We start from the raw sequence: 19,930 nt of genomic DNA on the forward strand, positions 1-19,930 counted from the left end.
ACCATGTATGTCTCTCTTAGGGTCCTCCTTGTTCCCTAGCTTCTCTGGTGGTGTAGATTTTAGGCTGGTAATCCTTTGCTCTATGTCTAATACGCATATATTAGTGAGTACATAACATGTTTATCTTTCTGGGACTCGGTTACTTCACTCAGGATGGTTTCTTCTAGCTCTATCCATTTGCTTGTGAATTTCAAGACTTCATTGTTTATTCCCCCCCCCAGTAGTTCTCCATTGTGTAAATGTGCCACATTTTCTCTATCCATTCTTCAGTTAAGGGACATCTAGGTTGCTTCTAGGTTCTGGCTATTAGAAATAATGCTGCTATGAACATAGTTGAAGAGATGTCCTTGTTATATAAATGTGCATCCTTTGGGTATAATCCTGAGTGGAATTGCTGGATCTTGTGGTAGACTGATTCCCATTTTCCTGAGAAACCACTATACTGATTTCCAAAGTGGCTGCACAAGTTTGCACTCCCATCAGCAATGGAGGAGTGTCCCCCCTTTTCCACATACTCTCCAGCATAAACTGTTGTTGGTGTTTTTGATTTTAACCATTCTGACAGGTATAAGATGGTATCTCAGAGTTGTTTTAATTTGCATTTCCCTGATGGCTAAGGATGTTCAGGAATTTCTTAAGTGTCTTTCAGTCATTTTAGATTCCTCTATTGTGAATTCTCTATTTAATTCTAAACTCCACTTTTTAATTGGATTATTTGGTGTTTTGGTGACTAGCTTTTTGAGTTCTTTGTATATTTTGGAAATCAGCCCTCTGTCAGATGTGGGTTTGGTGAAGATCTTTTCCCATTCTGTGGGCTGCTGTATTGTCTTGTTGACTGTGTCCTTTGCCAGAGCGTGCCAGGGGCAGAAAGGAAGCTAGGCCAGAGAGAGAGGCTCCTGTGTGCTTGCAGCCCCTTAAAAACCTATCCTGAGTCATCCTTACCTCACCTTGACCATGCCCTGATAGGCATAGTCAGGCACACCTGTAGCCAGCCCTTAGGAGGTGTGGTTACGGTGTCTCCCTACATATGGGTGTCTGTTTCTGCTTCGAACAGCAACTGGATGAAGACTCTCCTTGCTCTCCCTGTCCCTGGGCTCCAATTTGGTCAGGGGTTCTTGTCCCCATGTCCTTCTTAGAGGGACTATGCAATCTTCTGTTGTGGTCCTCCTTGTTTCCTAGCTCCTCTGGCAGTGTGGAATGTAGGCTAGTGATCCTTTGCTCTATTTCTAAAATCAAAAATGAGTGAGTACATACCATGTTTATCATTTTGTGATTGGGTTACCTCACTGAGGATGGTTTCTTTAGTTCCATCCATTTGCCTGCGATTTTCAAGATTCCATTGCTTTTTCCACTGAGTAGTACTCCATTGTGTAAATACACCACATTTTCTCTATCCATTCTTCAGTTGAGGGGTATCTAGGTTGTTTCCAGGTTCTGGCTATTACAAATAATGCTGCTATGAACATAGTTGAACATATGCCCTTATTGTATGAGTGTGTATTCTTTGTGTATATGCCTAAGAGAGGGATTGCTGGATCTTGAGGTAGACTGATTCCCATTTTCCTGAGAAACCGCCATACTGATTTCCAAAGTGGTTGTACAACTTTGCACTCCCACCAGTAATGGAGTAGAGTTCCTCTTTCTCCACATCCTCTCCAGCATAGATTGTCATTGGTTTTAATTGATTTTAGCCATTCTGAAAGGAGTAAGATGGTATCTCAGAATGGTTTTAAGTTGCACTTCCCTGATGGCTAAGGATGTTGAACACTTTCTCAAGTGTCTTTCAGCCATATTGGATTCCTCTGTTGAGAATTCTCTATTTAGTTCTGCACTCCATCTTTTAATTGCATTGTTTAGAGTTTTGGTGCCTAGCTTCTTGAGTTCATTGTATATTTTGGTGATCAGCCCTCTGTCAGATGTGGGATTGGTGAAGATATTTTATTAACACGTGCCTCTAAGACATGCCTAAAATCCTCCTTCACTTTCACGAGAGAGACAGGGTGGTGCCTTTCTACTGTCTCCATAGTTGAGAAGTAGAGGAAGGGTCAGGAGCTTTACATGAATTTTTGGCTAATGGAAGGTATTTGAAACCTGATCTCAAAAGCCAAAAGGAAAACAACAAACCACTACCACGTAAAACAAACCACCCACTTCGCCTGCCCCACGTGGCCTGTGGGCAGCATTGGTTCTAATTCCTTCCTTGGGAACAATCCTTTGTCCAAGAGGTGTCCTTTATAATGGCATCAGTTGCTAGGCTCAGACCTAGCAGCCCTCACTGCAGTCAACAATCCTCTAATCTGTGGTTCCTGGGGCCAGTTTAAGCCAGTGTCGTCCCTGGGGCTGAGATCCGTTTTTGTTTGGAAGCCAAGCAAGAAATTGTGAGGTCTGGGAAGCCACAAGGCGTCGAGTGTGGTGGTGCTGGTGGTGGGCGAAGGGGTGGTGGTGGGAGCGAGTGGGTGAGTCCCCTACCCTCCTGCCACTCCCATCCCTTCCCTTTCCCAATTCACCCTGCTCCCTTCAGCCTCCCCGTGCTCCTCCCATCCCGCCCCCTCTTCCGCCCCCTCCCTCCCCTACCGCCCCGCCCCTCCTCGGCTCGCCCCGCCCGTGGCCTCGGTCAGGGGCCGGCTCCCTCCCCGCCCCGCCCGCCCCCTCCCCCCCTTGCGGCCTCTCCACAGGTTCCTGGTTAAGATGGCGTCCCCCGTGGCCATCGCGGCGCAGGCCGGGAAGCTTCTGCGAGAGCAAGCGCTGCGGCCGCGGCTCCTGGCGGTCAGGTCCCAGGTGAGCGCGGCTGCGACGACGCAAGCCACCCGCTGTGGCGCCCCTGCTCGGCGGCGGCTTCTTGGTCCCCAGAGACCCCTCGCGCGACCCCCGTGCTGCCCCGCGGCGTGGCTGGCAGAGCGGCGTCCCTGGTGTAGCAGCGGGACCCGGGCCACCTCCCACGGGAGGTCGCGGGGGTGGCGGGGTCGCAGTCACACACACACCACGGTCTGGGTCGTTTCACACCCCCCCCACCCCCCCAGCTGGCACTGGAGCCCGGCGCTGGCCCCGGTGGAGGTGGCGAAAGTTGCTCGCACTGTTGGAATCCAGAGCTTTCCCAGTCTTTCCTGGAGCGGCTTTGGGGGCGTCCGTCTGCCGGAGCTCGCCAGGCCGGCCACGTGCTCCACATGCCAGAAAACCGGCGGCTCTCAAGGCTGCTCACCTGCCAGGGTGAACTCTGCAGGTTGTTGCTCGTGCAGCCTCTGCGTGCTTCTCTTCGGGGGCAATGCAGGGGTCCAGGAGCAAAGTGGGAGCCCGCTCCTCTTCCTTCTCCTATGAATGGCCTGTGTCAAAATTCCTCCGTCCCTACCCACTTTGTCCATGCCTCATGGAGACTGAGTTGCTAGTGTTGGACTCGGAACAGCGCCACGGTGCTCACATGTTTAGGTGCTTCTGATGGCAACCTTCAACGTAGCCAGAGGCCTCTTGGGGGAATAGTTGACTTTGACACTTTCTACTTTCTCTAGATTACCCCCTCCCTCAGAAAGAAAAAAAGAGAACTTCTCAGCTCAGTGAGAGGCAAATTATCACATTTTAACTAAGGCACGCATAGGGCACTGAGAAAACTGCAAGAAAAAGTTACTAGTGATTTTTTTTTTTTTTTGAGTTACTCTAAGTAATTTTGACACCCGTGAAGGTTTTTTTTTTTCCTTTCTTTTCATTACCTGATGTTCCATTTCTCTGTTATTGTTAATGGGAATTGAAGAGGTGCTAATACTTATTATTGTAATATCCTTAATAGGCACTTGACAGTATGGTGGGTAAGGGACAGGGATGGCGGTTTGTCTAATTAAAATCACTGATACCTGCTATAATAGAGTAAGGAGAGATCTCCAGATGATCTAAGTCCTATTCATTATTTAAGTGTTATAAAAAAAACGAGAACTGTGGTGCTGTTATGGTAGATTTGAATTTATGAGAAACATGGAGCCCAGGGCAGTGAAAAATGAAGACTAGGAAGGCGGTGGTTGTTCATAGAAGCCTAAAACAGAACATTTAGGTGAAGTATGTTGTCATCTTCCCTACCCAAGTAACAAAAACCTTAGAATACTTAGGAGAGACTGGCTGGCAAGCAGACTGGGATGAGAAGACCTGTTACCTACATTGGACAATGTGCTTTTGGTTTATGTACCCATTATTTATAATTCTGGGAACACCAGGCTTAGAAGATGACAGTGGGGCTGGGAGATGGCTCAGGTAGTAAGGACACTGGCTTCCTTGAGTTCATGGTCTCCCCGGTGCCATGTACAAAGCTAAGTGTGGCATTGTGAACTTGTGAACCCAGTACTGGGAGGAAGACACATGTGGGTCCCCAGAGCTTGTTGGCCAGCTAACCTAGCTGAAATGGTGAGGTCCCATTTCAGCGAGTGACCCTGTGGAAGGTGGAGAGTGCTAGAGGAAGACAGGTGATTTCAGGACAGCCTGAGGAGTGCTCCTGTGTACAAAAGTCCAGGGCTGAGCAGTTGAGTGACCTGTTCAAGGTTACAGAGAGTTTGAGGCAGAGCTGAAGGCTGAGTAAAGGTTTACTTCACGTTCCTGGTATACCAGGGGAGAGCCTGGTGAGTGCCCATTTCCCAAGTAAATTAAATTGCAGACCTGTAGAAGCTGCAAGTCACTAGTGCTGGGGACACATTTCTTAAAGGAACATTTTGGAGTTGGTAATGGAAGGAGGTGCACACAGCCCCTGACTTTAAGGATCTATTTTCTTAGTACCTGCTCCATGCCATTCTGATTTGATACAAACTATCTACTTCCTAGATCTTACCTGATGCTACCGTTAAGGATGGTTCATTATTCCCCCCACCAAACTTAGGAATCTTTTCCAAGTATCTCAGAAATCTGTTGGCAACCTCTGCCCAGACCTACTTTATACCAGACTTTGTGGAAAAAAACAAAACAAAACTTGTGGATGGGCCAAGACAAAAGACTGACTTTCTGCTTTTAGAAGCAACTCTTAAGGGGTTTCACAAAAATACCCATAGAATAACACCCCTCCCTGGGGTTAACTTTAGACACATTTTTGATGCTTAATGTCATTGAACTTTCTCCCTCTGTGTCTGTCTGTCTGTCTCTCTTAAACTTCTGCCCTCTACTTCATCGTTTTGACTTTGGGTTAATGTTATATCCTTTATAGGGCTGTATTTGGCCATCTCTACACCATCGGGAGGTCTGCTTCAGGCCCTGGGACCTGGGGCTATAAGTAAAGCAGGCAGATCCCTTGAGCACATGGGCAGGATGGGCAAAAATAGATTCTACAGCAAGAAAGATGTTTTCCAGAACTGACGGAGCCATAATGAAATCAAACAGGGCCACATGATGGGGAATAAATAGCTTCACAGGCAGGTACACCAAAGGCCAGAAAATCTGTTCCATAACATGTTTTTATTTAGGTTTAATTGTTTTCTTTTTTTTGAGACTGGGTCTCATGTGTAGCTGTGGCTGGCCTATGTTGCCTAGGCTTTCCTAGAACTCACAGGGATCCACTTTCATCTGACTTCCAAGGACTGGGAGTAAAGGTCTGAGCTGCCATGACTGGTCTATGCTTAACTTTTTAATTGAAGACACAAACGTAGAGCATACTCTTCTTATTGCTGTAGCAGAATACCCAAAATGGCAGCTTAAGGAAGGCAGGCATTGTTCTGGCTCACAGTTGAACGAGATGATCACAGATGATCCTGGTGGGAAAGGGAAGGCGACAGGCACTTGTGGCAACTGGTCACATGTATCCACAGTCAGGAAGCAGAGGCAGATGAACGCTCTGCTCCTTTCTGTGCAGTTTGGGAGCACAACCCATGGGAGGCTGCCACCTGCATTCAGAGAGGCTCTTTCCTCCTCACTTAATCTAGTGGTAACCTCACAGGTGTGCCCAGAGGTTGGTCTCCTAGGTGATTCCAGACCTGTCAAGGTGACAGTATTGACTGTCAGTGAACTGTTTGGTGAGTTTGTAATCTGTGACAAGCAGCTGGGTCACTACATACAGAACAAGAAAGTAAATTAACAGCAGCTCAAATCCTTTAGTACCTGTATCTAACAAAGGGAGCAGTCTCCTCTTTTACAATACTGATTCATTTTTGTTATGTAAATGACATTACACAGTATGCATACACTATGTACTGCCCTATTATGAGATCCTGAGTTTTTGACACTTGACCTGTGTGATGAAAGGGACTAGCCAGATGAGATGTGATGGGATGGGGGTGTATTAGTCAATACAGACAGCAAGTGCAAACCCTGGTAGATAGATAACTCCCAGCTAGCCCTCCAAATGCATAGATGCCATGAAACATGTTGGGTGGCATAATATAGCAAGGATTGTCCATGATGAATACCCAGGAGCCCATTTGTCTCTTTGTCAAGTCTTAGGGGAAGTGTTTTTTGGTGCTGCTGAATTTTAAATAATTTCCTTCCTTCCTTCCTTCCTCCCTCCCTCCCTCCCTCCCTCCCTCCCTCCCCTCTCCTCCCTCCCTCCCTCCCTCCCTCCCTTCCTTCCTTCTGGGTTTCATGTAGCTCAGGCTGGCCTTAAACTCTTGTAAGCATTTCGACGGCTTAGATGGGATGATAGGGATGGATTCTGGTACTGGGGAGCCAAAGAATACTGAGTGTTACAGCTTGGATGGAAAGGTATTCTGGCACTCCGGAGCCAGGGAATACTACAGGTCACAGTAAGCATAGCAGTTTACAGCTCTGCTTCAGGCAAAGGCTTCCCCAGTGTATTATCTCTGCTCCAGCAGGAGCATGTTTTCCCAGCAAAGTTGTCAGTCTGTCGTGTCCCACCCCCCCTTCCCCCCCAGTGGAGTCTCACCCAAACTTCATTCAAGAGATTTATTGGGAGGGAAAAATCCAGGAGAGGGGCTGCTCTTTGCTAGGGTGGCAGAGGACAGCCTGGCAGCCCGAACACCCAGAAGCTGAACAGGCACAGGGTTTATATAGGACTTCTTAGGGGTGAAGTTTTTCCAGGGAGATTTTCAGGATGGGGATTAGTCAGATTTCAATCCCTGAGCTCAGACTGGGTAGATCTCCTGATCAGGGATTTTTTAGTTTTCTGCACAGGTTTAGGGTCAGATTTGGCTCTGGTTTCAGGGCCAAAGTGTGTTTCTTTCACTGGTGGTTTTTAGCCTTTTGGCTCTAGTTTTAGGGCCAGGGTGTATTTCTTTCACTAGCTCTGATTCCAGGGACAAAGTGTGCTTCTTGGCACTGGTTTCAGGGTAGGGTACATTTCTTTGGTGCTTGTTGTGGGGCCAAAGTGTGTTTCTTTGGCTCTACTCAGGGTGTGTTTCTTTACCGGCCCCTTTTCCTTACAACTCTTGCCCATCCTCTCTCTACCTCCTGAGATTACAGGCATGATCTGCCACTTCTTGCTTTATGTAATGCTGAGGGTAATACCTGGTCCATCTTGCATGCTAAGACAAGCACTGTGCCATGTGCTGTAACCTCAGCCCAGATAGTAATGACACTTAGAGTATAGCTGCCTTTTGGGCCATTTCTGTCTTGTGAGGCCTGCGTGATGTTCAGGGAAGCTTATGTTTTAAGGGATGCCTATATGTAGGAGACACTGCCTTTTTGGTCCTTACTTTGGGATTGCTGCTGTGTAGTTGTCAATGAAGCCCAGAGGACTGTATACTGTAAAAGGAAACTGCTTACACCCATGTCTCTATTGTTGGTTGCTTCAGGAAAAAGGGCAATGGAGACAGATGGATGCATGCTTTTTTGCTTGCTTGTTTGAAACAGGGTCTCACTATGTAGCCCTGGCTTCTCTGGAACTAACTATGTAGACCTAGCTGGCCTTGAACTCACAGAGATCTGCCTGCCTCTGCCTACTGAGTGCTGGGATTACAGGTGTGTGCCACCATGTCCAGCATACATGGGTTTTAGAAGTGAAGGGCTAAAGGGTCTATACAGGTTTATACTAGCTAACGAAGTCAGGAGTCCGCTGCAAGCTGTGGCTTACCTGTGTCTGCCTGCTGCCCTGAGGAATACATATCTTGGCCTTTTTTTCCCCTTAGTTTTTAAAACAACAAACAAACAACAAACAAAAAACCAAACCAAACAAAACAATAAAAACCAAAACCTCCAAAGACTAGTCACAGTGCTTGCTGCTAAAGATGCTGGATTTCATGTAATTCAGATGCTAAACTTTTGACCTCCTGCACGTGGAAGGCCTGTGAGTGACAGCTCCTGTCCCAGATTGCCTTTGTTTGTGAAGGAAGCACTGCTTTTCTGGGAAGGGATTAAGTGCACAGGCCCATGGTAGCCAGAGCTTTGTCACCCTGGTTGCCTGGCTATGTTCTGCAGGCACCAAGCCTAGAAAGTCATGGAAATATGTCCACTGGGAGGACGAAAAGAAAGGGCATGGGTAACTGGAGTTAGCCCTTCACCCCTCCTTACTACTCAGCAGGAATCCTCCCTCCGTGTGGCACTATCTTTCACTTGTTGGAAAAGTTTTGCCTGATTTATGTACATTTCCATAAATAAGAGCATTATGCTGATTTGGAAATTAATACAAGCAGTTCATTTACTGCAGGTGGGGTGATGGGGCTGACATTCCGAGTGGGGGGGTGGATTGCATGCTTGTCATTGTAAATGTTCTACTGTGCAGAAGGGAGAGGCAGTCAGGAGTAAGGAGTAATGCTGAGCCTTTAGGCAAATGAGGAAGGAGAAATGAACGAGGCTGTAGGAAGCCCAGGACCTGGCAGATCACACAACTCCACAACAGAAACCCAAACAAATAGTATTCGTTTATCCAATATTTTCTGAATGCTCAGTGCTAAGTTCTGCAAAGGCAAAAACCCCAGTATTTTGTCTTAAAGCCAGTGCATAGGAGACTGTTGAGTAGGTTAGTATACATAGTAGATAGGAAGGAGTTTCCTTGATCATTTGCCTGGCCTCGACTGACCTCTCTATCCAGTGATTGCTATCTGTATCTTTTCTACAGTATATAACACATGCCTCTACTTTGCCTGTCTTCCCTGTCCTCTCACAAATATAGGAATGTGAGCTTCATGAGTAGACTTTCTTATACATTGCTATTTCCCCAGCTGGCCTAGCTAGGTGTTCTGTAAGCATTTGCTGTCTAATGAATTATTGGAGTACACAGACAAGGGAAAGGCAGGTAACAAAGAGTTGATACAGATTAGAGAGGAAGGGATGAGCTGATAATCGGCTAAGGGCCGAATTGTTGAGCATTTTGAACGTGGCAGGCTGTGCAAAGAGTTTATTGCTGGTTATTACTTTAAGCCTTAGAATGTCAGGGCAGGAGGTGGCGGTGCCATCTCTATGCTGCATGTAAAGGAGCCCGGCACAGAGAGGTCACATGATAACTGGCTGTAAATCTAAGTGCCAGGAAATCACCTGCCTCATGTCAGTAAATACCTGATGCTGTTAAATCATTAAACCATATCACCAGTTTGGGCTGAGCCATCCAGTTGAACAAAGTGCTTACCTGTCCTGCACCTCCTCCTTTGATTATTTAGATTTGGGTTGGCTCAGCCTGCTGGAACTGCACACCTCCCTGGACTCTGGTCCCCCTCCCCCTCTCTTGCTCTGGGATCTAGGGAACAGTAGCAGAACAGTAGCAGAATGCTTCTCATTCAGCTGAGTTCACTTACTAGATCCCCCAGGCTTCTGCTGTGCAACCTGGAGCAAATGATTATTTTTAAAGATTAATTTTATTAGTGCATATTAATTACACAGAAAATAGGCTTCATTGCACCTTTTCACATGATATATATACTCAGAGTTGCTACGAGGATATGGCATACTTTCTGTGGTCGTATCTGAACAGATGGTTGAACTTGACTCTTCTGTGAAAAGGAGTTAGTTCTCACAGGTGGCAGCTATAATGATTCAGTATGATTTATTAAACATTTGGCATTATGATTAGATCAGGGGCCTACAATGATTATTTCTGTTGCAACGAATCTGAAGCTAAAGTGGCTTGCCTTTTTCAAAAGAATTTATTAATCTGTAATAATGATTCTTTCCTAGGTTTCATAACATTTATTATGTATGTCACCCCAGACTCAGACACTGATTTCATGCTTCCTTAGCCTTGATTTCACCAAATAGCCATGTGAGACGGGAATGATTCTGCCAAGTTCATATATGGAGGACTTGAGAGTGAGGAGTGGATGGAGGCTTGCCTCCAAGGCTTTAGGAATCATTAGTGTCCCAGAGCTGGGATGTGGGAGTGCAGCCACACCATCCTAGCTGTTGATAGTCTCTGAAATGCTTGCATAACTTGGGTAGGGTTAGTAGCAAAGGCATCTGGACTTGGGTGAGTAGAATGTTGGAGGTTGGGGAACACCTAAGAAGAGACCAGAGACCCAATGAACTCTTAAGACTACTTAACTGGAAGTGCTGGCTTGGGAGTTCAAGAAAAAATGAGTTGAATTTCCAGGGTGGGCATTTCCTGAGTTGAGGCTTTGGTCCATGTCCTGAGTTTATGGCAAGCTTACTTACAGAAATGATTACAAATGAATAGCACTTAGGCACGCGCTGTGAAGGTACGTGTAGGTGTTTGTCATCTTCCTCTAGGGCTTGTTTTTACTGTAAAATGAAGACACTTGATGTAGTATATGAATTGGTATTGGAGCTACTGCAGAGCACAAGGAATAGATTTGTGTAGGTGGGAATCCATGAGTGGATAGAGACCCAGGTGTCTGCCTCTCTAGTCCCACCCAGTGCCAATTTTTGTGCTGTGGACATTCCCTGTGTGCAGCTTGAAGGCACCTAGGATGTTCAGCAGGGCTGCCCTGTAGAGTTTGGGGGTGGTGGGGTAGTGAGGTGAGGACAGAGAAATGGGACAGATTGAGTGCGTTGTTCTGAGTGTGGTGATGGAGGGCGATGGGGAGCCACTGAAGGTTTGTAGACAGACAAGGGGCACAGGCCATTTTTCTGCTTTACGGTATGTTCCAGGCAGTGTGAAGAGGGCTGGAGGCCTGCAGGAGAACATATCATCTGAGAGACTTTTGTACCTGTGAGTCATTATACCAAGATCATAGGTATAATCCAGGACTGGAACCAGATTGCTAGCACCACCTTGGGATCTTTTACCTTTTTTTTTTTTTTTTTTTGGCATCTATTTTTCTTTTTCATGATGCAATGTCTCTGAAAGCTGAATGTTTTGTTATTTGTATGTCATAAATTGATTGATGGTCTCTTCTATCTACACAATAGATAAAGTGGGAGATAAAGGGGTGGGCCAGCAGTTACTGTTCAACTTGGGACACTGGAGAGCCCTGTGAGTAATTACTATGTGACAGTAGGTAGAAGCTAGGATGTCACTGGAAACCTGCATGTACAGATGCTGTTAATTATCGTGGATTAGCCGGGGCCATGGGAATAGGAAAGACAGACTGATGTTATTAAAGAAAGAGAGCTAGGAGGTGGTGGTGAGATGCTTCAGTGGGCAAAGGTGCTTGTTGCCAAGCCTGATGGCCTGAGTTTGATCTCTAAGACCCACATGGTGAAAGGAATGAGAGAACCAACTTTGGCTGGCAAGTTGTCTTCTGCACCCCACAAATAAACAAGTAAATATTAAAGGAAAGAAAGTACTGGGATGGCACACTCCTGCTATCCCAGCAGTTGAGAGGTGGAGGCAGGAGATCAAAAGTTCAAGGTCATCCTTGCCTACAAAGTGAGTTCAAAGCAAGTCTGAGATATGTGAGATCCTTCTGAGAAGGGAGGGAAGGAAAAGCTAGAGACTAGATAGGATCCATGATTTTCCTGACAGGTTTCTGTTGCTAGCCTTTCTTCCTGCTCTGAGCCAGATGACAAAGATTTGACAAAGGGCTGCTTGCTGTGCCTGGGCAGAGGAGGTATGCATTTTATACTCTGTGTATAAAATATCCCTGATACGCCTGCCCAGGGAACTGTGTACTCTGTCCTGTGCCTGGGTGTTTGCTGGGTATTGTAGGACTTCAGTAAGGACACAGGCACATAAAAGAAGAGAAACAGCAAAAAAAAGAGAAATGTGCTAGCTTACAAAGCACAGTCCAGGACACACATAGCCCTGCCAAACCTTTCTGGACTCACTTGGCAAAGGGAGAACCAGCCAGCACGGACAAATTGTCCACTTGCAGGGTGGCCACATGCCCTGGCCCACACACATGCATGCAAACAAGATACTTTTTTTTTTTTAAAAGATTTTATTTATTATGTATACAACATTCTGCTTCCATGTATATCTGCACACCAGAAGAGGGCACCAGATCTCATAAGGGATGGTTGTGAGCCACCATGTGGTTGCTGGGAATTGAACTCAGGACCTCTGGAAGAGCAGTCAGTGCTCTTAACCTCTGAGCCATCTCTCTAGCCCCAGCAAGATACATTTTAAAAATGTGAAAAACAAAACAACCCCTCCTCCCCCAAATGAAGCACAGTGCAGCCCTCCTTAGGGGCAGGCTTGTCTTACCTAGTTCCAGCAACAGCACAGGCCTTTGGAATGGGGCAGCCTGGTGTAGCTGTTCCTTTCTCTGCTCTCATTCTTGGGTGTAGGTTGTAGGTCCTCCTAAGGTTACTTTGGTTGTATAAAAAAAAGGAGTGACTTTCTTGGACTTGTCTCGGATAAATAAATGACTTACGGTATTGAAGGGCAGTGCCCGACCTCTGAGCCTTACTGGTCATTTGCAGAGCATTTCTTTGTAAGGTCCATATATCCACAGGGTCAAATGAGCTTTTCATGTGCAAGAGTCTTCACACTGGGCAGGAATGCACCCCTGCTTTCTCTGAGCTCACTGTGCCCTGAGACACCCGTGCCTCTTGGTTCTTTACTTCCTACTTTCAGGGAGGAGGATTCATGTGAGGTCTGATGGTCAGTAAGGGATTCCCCACGGGGCTGAGCTTCCTTTGGTCACCACAGCAGTGGCATCAGGCCTGTATCAGTTCCAGGGTAAGGTGTAGGGTTCAGTCTACTCAAACCATTAGTAAAGGCCTCATACATTTTATTCCTAAAACTGGAGTATGTTTGCGAGCACATGGGAACCCTGTTTATAAGGTAATCATGCCAGGATTTTAGGATTCCTAGAACTGGAATCACCCTGCTTAGGCTCAAATATTGCTTCTAAGACTTGGTATATTTATGGTTTTGGAGATTTATATGTTTTATTGTAAGACTGACTTTTTTCCTTACAGTTCCTCTAAAATGCAGATGTCTTTTGTACTTTGTGTCCTGGTGACCCCTTCCTCCACCCAGGGTTCATTAAAAGATACATAACTTGTGTAACTGTTGGCTTATTAATATAATTGTTGTTATAGTGCAAGCATTGCATCACCCAGCAACATCCAAGTCTAGATTTGTTATTGCTTTGTTTTGTCTTTGTTGTTCATCTTGGGTTTAGACAGGATCTCGCCCTGAACCTGACCTTAGATCTGGTGGGGTTTAATCCCTCTGCTTCCTTATCTGCAAACTGGGCAAAGTTACTACTATAGCTTCCTGGAGTTGAACTGAGCTGGTGCACATGAGTCCTAGCCCCGGACCCTAAATGGTCACTAAATGTTGGCCATTGGTTTAGGTATAATTGTCAGCAAACAGGATATCTATCCAGGGACTTTATGTCCATGGAAGAGCTGCTTTGATGTGATCCTGGCTTTCCTCCCTAGTCCTTCAGACTCCATGACTTGGATGGAACATTAACAGGAAGTAGGGGACTGGAAGAATCAGGTGGGAAAGTGGGGTCTTACCCTGTGATCTGTGGCGGAATCCTGAATGTCCACCATTGCTTGGAACTGGAGATCAGCATTCAACTGCTATCTCAAGTACCTGTCAATGGTTTCTTCTCAGGGATGAATCTCTCTTCATGTTTTCCTAAGAAACCTATCCGGCCCTCCATTGGCATCATCTGCTGCATTTGCTTGACTCCAGCCTTAGATTTTGAAGGACTTATCTGGGTTAACTTCCTTTGCAAGGAAGCATATAAACCACATTTAATATACATTCTCACTCCAGCCTGAGGGTATATGCAGGCCTTTAATAAGTAATACAAAGAAAGTTGGGCTTATTATTTTTGATTAAGGGAATAAACTATTAATGATGGGTGCTTCTTTGTTGAGATTTAGAGCGCCTTTAAAAGTGAAATATCATTAAAATTGAAAGCCAGCAACACAAGGACAACAAAATGAATTTTTTACTGACTTTTTAAAATAATGAACTGGAAAAAAAACTAAAGGTTCTTGTTGGTTAATTAGATAAGCCAAGGGTATAGAGATGGTGGAGTTGAAGACAGCTGGTTTCCATGATGCAAAGCTGGTGTTGAGGGATGAGCAGCTGGCCTCAGGCTTCAGGGAGTATATGGAACTGAGGCAGGAGGCTTGTGCCTGTTCCCTGGGGGTCTGGGCCCAAGAGCTACAGGATCAGTGTTAGATCCCAGCTCAACTAAAGCAGGGCCTGGGTGTCCTCAGTCCGATCCTTTCCTTTTTGTTTGATGCTGGTTTATGAGGAGGTGTTTATGAGTGTTATAAAATGGATTTTATGACTATTTTATATAAATGCAATTTAATATGGAGGAAAATTTACTGAGTTCAACTTTACATAAAGATGAGAAAACTGCTAAATGGCCATTTGTACTAAAGGTCCCCAGGTAGGAATATTCAGTGGTGATGTTCCCTTACCTTCATGTGACATGTATTTATTTGCTCACAGTAACCATGAGTATAGTGTTTCTTTCTTGTTTAGATAGAGTCTTATGTGGTCCAGGCTGGCCTCAAACTCAGTATGAAGCAAGAATGACTTTGAAATTTTAGTCCTCCTGCAGCCACCTCTTCAGTGCTGGGATTATAGTGGTGTGTCACCTTGCTCTGTTATGTATGTGGTGCTGGGGATGGAACCCAGGACCTTTGCATGCTAGGCAAGCACTGTCCCACTGAGCAAATGTGCAGCCCCACAGTGTTCCTTTCTTGAAGGGGTTTTTGGTTCATGAAGAATCCGTTTCTGGCTCCAAGAACCTCTTGCCTAGAACTCTGATGTTTAAATAAGCATCAGCGTTATTGTTTAAATAAGATTAATTGTTAACTCAAAACAGCACTTGGGTATTCAAATTTTTGTACATTCGTGGTGGGACTGAAACCCAGGGCTGTGCACATGCTAGGCAAGTGCTGTACACTGAGCCTCATCTCATCTGAAACCCCGGAACTGCTCTTTTGATTAAAAACTTGGACTAGCAAATTTTTTAATGGCTCTAAAATCTTGTTTATGTTTCTCAAAGATTCTTAAGATTTAAAAGTATGAATGCTTATTTTTTATTTTGCTGCTTTTAGTGTGGTAAATTTTATGTAATACAAAGTTGACCATTTTAAGATTTGAGCTGTGTGTGCCATTGCACACAGCCATTCACTTGCTTTCTTACACACCCATTGCCAGCGTTTACTGAACTTACTCATCTTCCCAACCAAAACTATGCCCATTAAACACACTTCACCCCCAACTAGGCAACATAGGGCTCTGTTTAGTTTCCATGATGTGAATGCTAATTGGAATCATATAGTATCTATTCTTTCTTAGCTGGATTATTTCATTTAGCATGTCTTCAGAATACATCCATGAGTACTATGTGTCACAATAGTAGCATAATATTTTATGGAGGATATGTGTGCGTATATATATATAATTTTGTTTATCCTCCATCTTTCAGGAAATACGTCATACATGAAAGTCTATGTTAATATTCACCTTTCTAGAAATTTCAGTGTGTAGTTTGAGCTATATTTTTGACTTCCCATGTGTAATTAAAATGTCTACTAGAAATATTTTTTTCTTTATAATCTATAAAATATTTATATTCATATTGCTTCCAGCATATTGACTCAGTATGACAAAGGTGTACTCTTAGGCTCAGGAGGTGGTGTCTTGGAAGGAGGGTTGGGGACAGAGACATTTGCTGCCCCTAAAGAACGTTAAGTCTAGTTTGTTGTAGACTCACACATAGTGAATGTGTTTGTTGCCAAGACAGCTTCCTGTCCCTGGCCATCAAACTGTACTGTATCTCTTGGAGTACTCACCTACACAGTGGCTATTAATAATGCCTGGAGAACTGAAGCCAAGCTTATGTGGAAAGAGATACCTGACATTTGTCAAGGTCATCCCAGAGTGTGCCTTTGGAGGGAAGTATCTGAGTTCTCATAGAGACCCTGTGTGATAGGCATTTTTATTGTCATTGTCTAAACCCATTTTGAAAGGGAATACACTGTGGCTCAGAGACATTAAACAACTTCCTTATTGTCATTGTTGTTGTCCCTCAGGCTGTAACTCACAAAGGTATATTGAATTGTGTCCTTTATGGATTGAGTTATATCCCTGAAGTCCTTACCTCCTTACCTTTGTGAAAATAGAAACTTTCAGAGGAACTCTAGTTAATACGAGGTCATAGAGCCAAGTTTGGTGGTGCACACCTCTAATCCCATAACTTAGAGGCAGAGGGCAGAGGGTAGAGGCAGAGGCAGAGGCAGATCTGAGTTTGACGCCAGCCTGGTCAACAAAGCTAGTTTCAGGACAGCCTGGGCTACACAGAGAAACCCTGTCTTAAGAAGACAAACAAACAAACAGAAGTTCTTAGCATGAACCTTAATCCAGTGTGCCCGATGTCCTTATAAAACCAGAAACTGTAGACTCAGATGCACAAACATAGTGAGGAGTTGTGAATGCAGTGGTCAGGAAAAACAGAATGGTCTGCAGTGACCAGAGCTGGGAGTGAGATGTGTAATAGAGTCTGAGAGCTCAGCCTTTTGATTTTGTACTTTTAGCCCCCAGAACTGTGACTGAATATGTCTTTCTTTCTTTCTTTCTTTCTTTCTTTCTTTCTTTCTTTCTTTCTTTCTTTCTTTCTTTCGTTCGTCTGTCCGTCCTTCCTTCCTTCCTTCCTTTCCTTTCTTTTCCTTTCTTCCTTCCTTTCTTTCTTTTTTTTTTCTTTCTTCCCCCTCCTTGTCTCTCCCTCCCTGTTCTATTGCTGGAGTTTCTTTTCCCACCAGGTCCTGCCTCCCTTGAGCCCCAAATAAACACACAGAGGCTATACTAATTATAAAACTGATGGCCGATGGCTAGGGCTTCTTATTGGCTAGCTATGTCTTAATTATTAACCCATTACTACTAATTTATGTATTTCTATATGGCCTTATCTTACTGGAGAAGGGTCCCGACGTCTACATGGCGTCTCTTTATGGCCTCTCTCTGCCTACCTTTCCCAGAATTCTCCTTGTCTCCTAGTTCAGCCTATCTTCCTGCCTCTATTGGGTAAACAGCATTTTATTCACCAATAAGAGAAACATATATTCAGAAGGACATCACCCGTCATCCATCCTCCCTCCCTCCCTCCTTCCCTCCCTCCCTCCCTCCCTCCCTCCTTCCCTCCCTCCCTCTCTCTCTTTCTTTCTCAGAAAGAGTCTGGCTGTGTAGTCCAGGCTGGCCTGGAACTCTTGCCTTAGTCACATAAGTGATGGGACTATAGACAAGACCATCACATACACATTTCTTCCTCGTCTTCTTTCTCCTCTTCTTCACTCTCCCTTCTCTTGAAGCCATATGGGTGGTACATTGATGTCATTACTAATATCAGTGAACAGTATATCCTCTGGACTTTATGAAGAATGAGGATTTTGGGTGCCACCCTGGCATTATTGTGAAGCTAATCTTGATCACTGGGACCTGAGGAAGAAGCAGGCGTTGATGGTGTTCTAGTCACATGTTCCTGTAGTGAGGTGACAAGATTATCCTTCTCTTGACACTGCTTTAGTCTCTGGGTTTGTCTTGAGGGTGGCGTCCCTAGTGCCTGCAGAGAGGAACCAAGACCAACATTTGACATGCTTTAAACTTTCTTTGTTTTTGACCAAAATAGTTCCCTAGTGTTAGATTGGGGAGATTCTGCTTAGGGAAGAAGAGTTGTAATGGAGGAGAATATTGGCAGGCACCGGGGCAAGCTTTGGTGCTGCATTCCAAAGAGGAGGCCCAGAAATGGTTTAAATAGTAGTGAGGCTGGGACACACGTGGACCCTTATTCTCCTGTGTCAGTTCTGTGTTTTCACTTTGCGCTGAGATAAGAAAACAGCAAACCTCATTATTTTTTTATATTTATTTTTTGCAAGCCTCATTATTATTACTATTTTTTCCACGTGGCATCCCAAAACCCATTCTCTTTGTTCACGCATCTCTCTCCCAAGGTTAAACAAAACCCTAGCATTTTAATGCCCTGTGACAGGCCTTTTCAGAAACACTTGCATTACTTAGTCCAGCTGATTTTGTTTTTTTTGCTTTTTTTTTTTTTCTGTTTTGTAATCAGAATCATTACTCCAGGCACTGGGTTCTTCAGTACTATAAAGTTGAAATTTAAGAATAATCAGCTTGCAATCAAAAGCTGATTATACATGAACAGTAATGAACATAGAGTGAAGCCTCTATAATGAAAGAAAGAAAACGTGCAGTAGCAGTCCTTGAAGAAGAAAAGTGCCCAGAAGATGGTGTGGTGTCCTTATAGGCGGATAGTGGGTGAAGATCAGCAAGCAGCGATGCTCACAGAAGGATGGAGTCAGGGGGACAGGGGGCTAAGCCATATGGATGGGAATTACATCTCTGTAACTGTGACATTTGACATTGTAGATGAAGTAATATAGAAAAAGCCACTGGGTTTTAGGATTGAGTTAGGTCTCTGTTCTGGTGTTGAGGGAAGGCACGGAGAACAGGTTTGTGTCTTTCTGCCCTGTGGAGGTTGTGTGGCTTTCAGCCTCTCTCAACCTCCATCCCCTACTATGCTGTTTAATATTTACTATACCTGTTGTTTGTCCAGACTCTTCCTCATTGCTGGTTCCATGTGTAACTTTGCCCGGTGGCTGCTGAGGCAGCTGGTACACAAGATGAATTGAGGAAATCCAGGAAGTGGCATCAAATCCCAGCCATTCATGTAGTCAGATGATGCACACTGTTGACTGCTCTAGAGCTGGTAGGACCTGGGAGAATAAAGTGATAAATGATACTGACAAAGACTCATAGAATGGCCAACTTTATTCAGAGCATCTGACAGTTTATATTCTGAAGGCTCAGAAACTGAGGTCACAACACTCTTTCTTGTTTTCACATAAGCACTCCAAATTCTCCTCATACAACTCCATTCTTGGACCATGTTCCAGTATACTTTTTTTTTTTTTTTTGAGATAAGGAAGGCTTCACACCTTGTTGCCTAGGCTAGTCTTCAGTTTTTGGTCCCCTCAAGTGATCTTCCTGCCTCCTAGTAGTAGCTAGGACTGCAGATGCATACGACCATTGTCTCACCTGGCTTGATGTATGCTATTCTGAAAAATAGGTTAGGAAGGGTGGTGCCTGTAGTTAGGGTTGATGAGGAAGTAGCCATCAGAAGGTTTAAGTTGAGTAAATCCCTGAAGGAGTTGAGGACTGTGAAGTGTGGAGTAATCTGGGCAGAGAGTTGCAGACCAAGGATAACAAGTGCAGAAGCCTTGATGTGAGGTTATGTGCTCAAAGTGTTGGTCTGTGGTTTCCCGTTCACTTGTCATTCTCAGGAGCATAGTGTAAGGCTACTGGTTTCTGCATCTTTGTCAACCTTTAGAAATCTTAGCTGTCCTAGTGGGTAGATAGTTTTATTCTATTCTGTTTTTTTATTGCGTTTCACCAAGGCTGGTCATATTGAATGTCTTTTTATTTGCTGCTGCTACCTGCATATCTTCATTGCAGTGTTTCTCAGTGTCTTCTGTCCATTTTCTGTTTTCATCCTCCTCACCCCCCCTTGACAGAATTTCTCTGTGTAGCCCTGGCTATCCTGGAACTCACTCTGTAGACCAGGCTGGCCTTGATGCACTGATTCCCCCTGCCTCTACCTCCTGAATGCTGGGATTAAAGGTGTGAGTCACCACTGCCTGCCTGTTTTGATTTTGAAAATGTTGAATATTTTGAAAGTTCTTT

General features: G+C 44.8%; 1 protein-coding gene across 1 annotated transcript in view; it reads left to right on the forward strand.

Annotated features, from left to right (window-relative positions):
• Positions 1–2,648: 2,648 nt before the first annotated feature.
• Positions 2,649–19,930, forward strand: part of Suclg2 (succinate-CoA ligase GDP-forming subunit beta) — a 265,264-nt gene continuing 247,982 nt past the window's right edge. The window contains exon 1 of the mRNA XM_027428935.2: positions 2,649–2,778. Coding sequence (XP_027284736.1) covers positions 2,689–2,778 — 90 coding nt within the window. The 5' untranslated portion in view covers positions 2,649–2,688. The remainder of the gene's footprint in view (positions 2,779–19,930) is intronic.

Source organism: Cricetulus griseus, chromosome 8 (assembly GCF_003668045.3).
Source record: "Cricetulus griseus strain 17A/GY chromosome 8, alternate assembly CriGri-PICRH-1.0, whole genome shotgun sequence".
Taxonomy (NCBI): Eukaryota; Metazoa; Chordata; class Mammalia; order Rodentia; family Cricetidae; genus Cricetulus; species Cricetulus griseus.